Here is a 7683-nt window from a genome sequence, read left to right as displayed (position 1 = left end):
TTAAAAATTTGCTGACACAAAAAAATGGAGACCTCACACCTTTCTCTTAGCAACTTAGAGCAAGGAGAGCTATAAGCAGGTCTGGGAGGACAATTTCCTGAATTAGGTTATTTATTTTGATATTTTTAACTGCCGTGCAGATTGCCATTCAATCAATAAAAGGTCACCGTTAGTTTCTGCCTATGGAGGCAATGACTGGAATTTAAAACATAGGGGATTAAAGTTGGTGCTATCTTTGTAATTACATTTGACACTGATATGAATAAATGGTGACTCCATTCAGTATGGACCACGCAAATAAATTGAGTTAAATAACCCAAACAACAAAACAGACACCATAAAACAGGAGCTGCACAAGGAACTACGTGAAAGTGACAACAAAAGATTGCAGCAGAGTTGTCGTGCATGCATTGATTCATAGCTGAGTTTAAAACTCAGTTTCTGACCACAGTTTCTGTTGATCGGCTGCCAAACCTCTTGTCAACTTGAGAGGCAGGAATGACTAAGAGCCCGATTTTACCAAAACTTCGCACCCGTGTTCGGGCGCGTAATCGCGATAAAGTTGGGTGTTGGGCCTATACCGCGATCTGCACCCGATTCCGAGCAGATCGCAGCTTTACCAACACCCGATTCGAGTGCGGGTCCGGCCCACGCCCGAATCGGGCGGCCCGATGATTTAAATGCATTTGCATGCATTTAAATCGACTTAATGAACCGCGCGCCCAACTCTACCGCCAAATCCCACTTTACCGTCTTCTGGTCCGATGCGGATCCGTGCTCTAATTGACCTGCCGAATAAAAATCCGAAGTCACCGCTGCAGCCTCCGAAGAGCGGGGTCAAAGATTGCAACGGCTCTCTGACCCAGCTCTTCATCTTGCGGGGGGGGGGGGGGGAGGTGGGAAGAGGAGAGGGGGTGTGACGTATCATCCTCTTGGGGGGGGGGGGGAGTGGGGGTGGGAGGGGAGGGGGTGTGACCGCTCATCCCCTTGGGCGGGGGGGGGTGGGTGGTGGTGGGTGGAGAGGGGGTGTGACCGATCATTCCCTGGGGGGTGAGGGAGGGAGGGGAGGGGGTGTGACCGATCATCCCCTGGGGGGTGGGGGGGGGAGGTGGGAGGAGAGGGGGTGTGATGTATCATCCTCTGGGGGGGTTCCGCTGCCACTCTGCGGCCGGTCCCTCCTCCCCACCGGAGGAACGAATCCCTCCTCTCCGGAGTGGCCGCATACTTCAAACACCACGACTGTCATTATTCACCTCAGCGGAATGCCCTGCCCTCTCCCTCTCCACCGATTGGCCGCAAAGTGGCAGCGGCCCCTCCCCCAAAGGATGATACATCGCACCGCCTCTCCTCCCCCCCCAGGGGATGATCAGTCACATCCCCTCCCCTCCCAACCCCCTCCCCCCCCCCACAGGATGATACGTCATACCCCTCTCCTCCCCCCCCCCCCCCCCAGGGGATGATCGGTCACGCCCCCTCCCCTCCCCTCCCACCCACCGCCCCCTCAGAGGATGATACGTCACATCCCCTCTCCTCCCACCCCTCCCCCCCTCTCCAGATGGTCTGGGTCAGAGAGCCACTCTCTCTGCTTTTTTTTTCGCGCCCGGACGCGCTGCTTCGGATTTTCTTCGAACTGCGCGTGCACAGTTCAGAGCTCCAATCGGTCCGGCAGCGCTAAGCCCCGCCCACAGCACAAATCGGACCGGAGCCGGCAAAACGCGTATGGGCACGCTGGAAAGAGGATTCCAGGCTTGTATCCGTATTACGCCCTTAGGCTCCGATTGGTAAAATCGGGCCATAAGTATTGAAAGGCACTGCAGGTCATAGATATTACTGAGTAAAGTGTCATTTCAAGAACATATAGGATAAAAGAGTAGAATCATAGAATCCCTACAGTGCAGAAGAAGCCATTCGACCCATCGAGCTTGCACTGACCACAATCACGCCCAGGTCCTATCCCCGTAACCCCACGAATGTACCCTGCTAGTAGTTTCCCTGACACTAAGGGGCAATTTATTATGGCAATCAACCTAACCGGCACATCTTTGGATTGTGGGAGGAAACCTGAGCATCCGGAGGAAACCCACGCATTCACGGGGAGAATGTGCAAACTCCACATGGACAGATACCTGAGGCCGGAATTGAACCCGGGTCCCAGGCACTGAGAGGCAACAGTGTTAATCAGTAAAGTTTCAGACCAGAAAGGTTCTGGAATTATGAGTGGATAAGGTCTTTCTGATAAAAAAAACTATTTTTTGGACTGTCAACTTGCAATTGACAAAGCTTTGTTTCATTGGTTCTAAGGGAAGATGAATGGGCATGGAGCTAATTGTAAGCCAGCTATCTGAAAACTGTCTTGGTGTTAAAAAGCAGGAGATAATGAAACATAGGCAAAACTTGACTGCGATCCAAAAACAACAATAGGGTTATTCTGGCTCCTCTGCTGTTTAGATTATTTATGAATGACATGTGAAAGGTATTTCTAGTAATATATAATCTGTTGATAGCACAAAGCTAGATTTTGAGGTGACTAATATTAGGAAAATCAATAAGTGTTCACAGGCTCCTTACAAAGTGCAGAGGCTGAAAATAGGCATATGTAACTACAATGTTAGGAAGAAGTGCTGGTGGCCCACTGATCAACTATTAGCCTCTTAACTAGGGAGTCACTAGTCTGCAAAGAAGTTATCACAGAAGTGGTCCACCTGAGGAAGGTGATTGGGAAAGTATTTATCCTGTTCAGAGTATTGTTTTATTTCAAATATTTTTCTTCTCATCATTTTTTTCAAAAGGAAACTCACCTTAAGTAAGTCTCTATATACAGTTTATGTAGACTATATAGATATATACATTCTATGTAGACTATATAGATATATACATTCTATATAGATATATGAAGACTATATATAAATATACATTCTAGACTATATTTATATATACATTCTATATAGATTCTATGTCGACTATATAGATATGTACATTTTATATAGATATGTGGCACAAGTATTGCTAGGATGTCATTAGAATTCCTATGTGAGTTTTGACTGGTCAATGGAAGTTGGATGACTGTCCGCCTCCCCCCCTCTCCCCCCCGAATGTTGCTGCATGAAAACAAGCCATTCAGTCCATCTAGTCTATACCAGTATTTGGCTCCACATTAGACACCTGGTCTACTCCCACTTTCCTGGCTTCCTCCATACACCATTTAATACTATCTTTTTCAAGCAACTACTCTCCTTTAAAATAATTTATCAGCTACTTCTAAACAATTTTGGCAAAGAATTTCTGATTCTAATGTTAGGGTACCAGAGCAGAAACCTCAATGAAGCCCGACTAGAGTCCAACAGTTTTTCTACTTTGGCATTAGTGTGAGGATAAGGTGTTTCACTCCAGGTGTGATTCTATTGACACACTAGAAAGCTTTTATCAAATCAAACTTTATTTTAACAATACAATTTAACTATAAGGAATGAATTAACCTAAATTTTACCGATTGAACTACTTAAACATGACAAGATACAATTCCTAACTGTTAACCTATCTCTATTAGTTCCAATTTAAGCAATATTCCTCTCATAGACTTAAACTCCTCTTCAAAATAAATTAGCAAACAACACAGGCCTGTGTGTTTTGTTTACAGTCCTGGAGCTTTTGAACACTTCTGGAGAGAGAGACAGACAGAGAGAGACACCTGTCTTCTGACACTCAAACAGCAGCCTCCAAAGAGCGAGAAAGAGAGAGATCTCTTGCTTCTTTTTGGACTGGGCAGAAACTGCCTCCTTTCCTCTATATACTTAGCTCCTTGCATAAACATATGCCTCTGTCTCTTGTCAATCTAATCAAACTAATCTAAACCCTACTCTGAAACCCTAGGGAAAAACCAAAATAAACAAAAATGCATTAACTCAGATTAAAACAAACACATCCCTAAATAAAATCAATCATTAATCTGCATTCTCAGCATGTGAGCTGGCTGGTGCAGACAAATCAGCACTGTCTAAACAGCTGAATTCTAAACATATCCCTGCATACAAAAAACATGATTAAAAATGCATTTCTTAAAGGCATAGTATTGTCACACAAACTACTTCCGGTGTACAGATTTTCCTCTTTACAATCTCTCCAATTCTTCTGGTGATGTGTCTTAAATTTCTAACCTACTGGTCACGCAGTCCACAGCCAATAGAATATCATAATTTTGATATGATAAATGAGTTTCAGTGGAAATGCAGAAAAAATAAAACTGGTGGGAGAATAAGATATTTAGCAAAAGTAGCCAGGTTAATACAAAATGAAATAATCTCGGAATACATCCAAACATACTTGGATAAACATTAAAGCCGTTTCTTTTACCCTGCGACATTGGCTCGTAAAGTTTTACTTGGAATAGTGTGAAATTTGGTGAAAGTTGAGTAAATGGAAGATGTTCGGAGAAAGGCAGCAATGATCCCATCATGAGAAAAGAATCACAGTTAATTTGTTCTCATCCAAAAAATGATCGGTAGCCTACTTTCGTCACATCAAAGGATTGATAGCAGAGATCCAAGTGAATTATGTAACTAGCTGTAATCATAGAATCAGAGCGTGAATGCAAAATTGGCAGGGCTGAGAAGAGGAGAGAAATATTTCCCCGTTCAACAGTATAATGAAAAGCTATCAAAATGTTTAACGCAATGTCAAACAACCACTTTAAAAAAAAACTGGATTAATATTTTACGAAAATATTAGTAAAAAAGTTAACAAATGTCGGGGAATAACTGTAACTCTTTCACAGATCGAGCAGGGACACTGACAGTCCCTCCCCCTCCTGAATGATTATATAATACTTGGGAACAAAATGAACAATATCTTCAGAAATGCCATCTGCAGCCTGTAATCAATTGGTCAGGGTTAAATAGCAGAGTTTGTAACTAATAAAGCAAAGTTTCACTTGATCATCGTTGGGGATTAAAATAGGTTTAGAGGTTGTATATATTTTGGGGTGTTTTGTCATTAACGTGTGATTAGCGAATCAAATAAATTAAGAGGATGCACGTGGTGTAAGTTGCACATGGCATGTTGAATACAATTGGACCAATATTTTTTGTATTATTCCCCATGATATGAAAAACCGTCGATTTAAACAGCTGCAGTTTTTAGTAAAGGCAGAATGAGGAAATGGCTACGATTTGATAACGCCAGCCTGGTTTTGTTTTAGCGCCGTGGCCGCGACCTTAAAATCAATTCCGAGTTTCGTGTGGGGTGTATACATTCTCTGAACTGCAAATAATCTTCTCAAACAGTTCTGATATGGAAAAGGGTGGGACGTGTTCCACGGCCACTGAAATTAGAGCTTACAACCCAGTCTATTCCTGGCCAAGGAAATGTTTACAAGGACTTACCATCGCCTGAATAGTTGTCACCGTCTTAAATCCATGCTATCTGTGAATTCGCAACTCCAAAAAAAAGTAAAAGGTAGGTTCCACTGGTGAAAAACTTGCTGTCCCCCCCCCCTCCCCTCCCCGAGGGGATAAACTTTACAAAGGCAATTTGTGTTAGCCTTGCTGTTTTAACCTCTGCTGTTTCTGTACAGAGTCCCACCCCCAGCACTTTCCGACCGAACGTGGAGACGACTGTATAAAGAGTACTTACCAGAGGCAATCATTGCAAAAGTTTCTCCCAAGTGTCAGGGCCACTCGCACTGAAGCTGTGGGGAGTGAATGGAAGACAAGTTGTCAGGGAGAGGGTGAGAGGCGACTCATTGGATCAACTCAGCGGGCAACGTAAAAAAGGAGGAGGGCTCTGAGCTGATGTGAAACAAGTTGCAGGTTGTTGGTGCGAGAGGAATAGGATGAGGGCAGAGAGAGAGGGACACACAGCAGCGCCGGGGGAAGGGGCTAAATGAAATCCACGCGTGCTCTCAGCCTTTCCGAGAAGCAGCAGCTTACCATGGGAGACGGTCTGTCCGCCGCGGATTGTAACATTAACAAGTCGACCACAATCATCTTCGTCAATCCTGCTAACGGGGTAAGTCCCAGCGTGCCAGAGCCGGAGTTCTCGGAGCAGTGGGTGATTGGCATGGGCACAGTCATGGCAATCATCGTCCTCTTCATCGTGCTGGGCAACCTCTTGGTGGTGTTTGCCATCGCCAAGAACCAGCGGCTGCAGACACTGACCAACGTGTTTATTGTCTCCCTGGCCTGTGCCGACCTGATCATGGGGTTGCTGGTGGTGCCTTTCGGTGCCACCTTGGTGGTTCGGGGGAACTGGCGCTACGGTTCGGTTTTCTGTGAGATCTGGACTTCGGTGGATGTCCTGTGTGTGACGGCCAGCATCGAAACTCTGTGTGTGATCGCCATAGACCGCTACATCGCCATCACTTCGCCCTTTCGCTACCAGAGCCTGCTGACCAAGGGCAGAGCCCGGGTGGTAGTGTGTGTGGTGTGGGCAATCTCTGCCCTCATCTCCCTGCTGCCCATCATGATGCACTGGTGGAGGGATGATGAGCCAGAAGCTCTGCGCTGTTACAATGACCCCTGTTGCTGCGATTTTGTCACTAACAAAGCGTACGCCGTTGCCTCCTCCATCATCTCCTTCTACCTGCCTTTAGTCATCATGATCTTTGTCTATGCCCGCGTCTTCCAAGAAGCCAAGAAGCAAATGAAAAAGATTGACAAGTGCGAGGGGAGGTTTTACACCAGTCACTTTCTCCCAAACGGCAGGTCAGCTCGAAGGAGACCCTCCAGGATTATAGCTATCAAGGACCACAAGGCTCTGAAGACTCTGGGGATTATTATGGGGACCTTCACCCTTTGCTGGCTGCCCTTCTTTCTGGCCAATGTGGCGAAAGCTTTCCGCACTGACATCGTGCCCGACAAACTCTTCTTGTTTTTTAACTGGCTCGGCTATGTCAACTCGGCCTTCAACCCCATCATTTACTGCAAGAGCCCCGACTTCCGAGCCGCCTTCAAAAGGTTACTCTTCTGCCCCAGCCAGACAGAAAGCAGACTCCAGTCAGGCTCCGGGGAATTCTCCCGCTGCTCGGGAATGTTTGGGAACACCCTGGATCCCAGGAGCCTGGAGACCTGGTCAGAGTGGAGCAGGACACAGGAGGGGAACGGAGGCCACTTGGAGGGGCAGAGAGAGGAGAGCCAGCGGCTGGAAGATGAGGAGTCGCAGTTCTAGCACATCCGACCCACGCCCAAGGTGAGGGAGGGGGGAATCCGCCAGTCCATGGACATGAGTCTCAGTCAAAGGGTCGAAGATAAGTCAATAAGTGTCACACAGGAGTATCTAGTCGGCACCGGGGTGGATTTCCCCCGCAAACAATCCCTCCTGGAATATTGGAGAAGGGACAGGGCGAAGGAGAGGGCACTTTCATTCACATTAACACTGAGATTTGGACTCCGAGCGAACACAGAATATAAAAGATGCCCCAATAGGGCAGAGATCGCGATAACTTGGAGAAGCTAGCAGCCACGTTAGGTCATTTTTGCAACATGAACTTTGATAAATTACATTCCACAACGGAAGGAGATTCCCCAACAAGAACGAAATAGGACGCGGACTATCCTATTTACAGGAACCATTGCCTTATCATTGCTGACCATGTCACTAGAATGAGGGAGTAAACACAGTCACTTACCTACTTTATGTCACCTTATTATGTTAAACATTTTGGGTGTTGTGTCATGGAGCAAGCATACG

At 46.2% G+C, this 7683-nt stretch overlaps 1 protein-coding gene across 1 annotated transcript; it reads left to right on the top strand.

The window, feature by feature from the left end:
* Positions 1 to 5734: 5734 nt before the first annotated feature.
* On the top strand, positions 5735 to 7310 carry adrb1 (adrenoceptor beta 1). The gene has a single exon (XM_078223267.1). It carries the CDS (start codon positions 5878 to 5880, stop codon positions 7159 to 7161), a length of 1284 nt encoding a protein of 427 aa, XP_078079393.1. The 5' UTR covers positions 5735 to 5877; the 3' UTR covers positions 7162 to 7310.
* The last annotated feature ends 373 nt before the right edge of the window (positions 7311 to 7683 follow it).

The sequence above is a fragment of the Mustelus asterias genome, chromosome 11 (assembly GCF_964213995.1).
Source record: "Mustelus asterias chromosome 11, sMusAst1.hap1.1, whole genome shotgun sequence".
In the NCBI taxonomy this organism is placed as follows: Eukaryota; Metazoa; Chordata; class Chondrichthyes; order Carcharhiniformes; family Triakidae; genus Mustelus; species Mustelus asterias.
This window is presented reverse-complemented; position numbering and strand designations above follow the sequence as displayed.

Coding starts and splice junctions, on each gene's coding strand:
- adrb1 (XM_078223267.1), top strand. CDS start 5,878: ATGAAATCCACGCGTGCTCTCAGCCTTTCCGAGAAGCAGCAGCTTACC.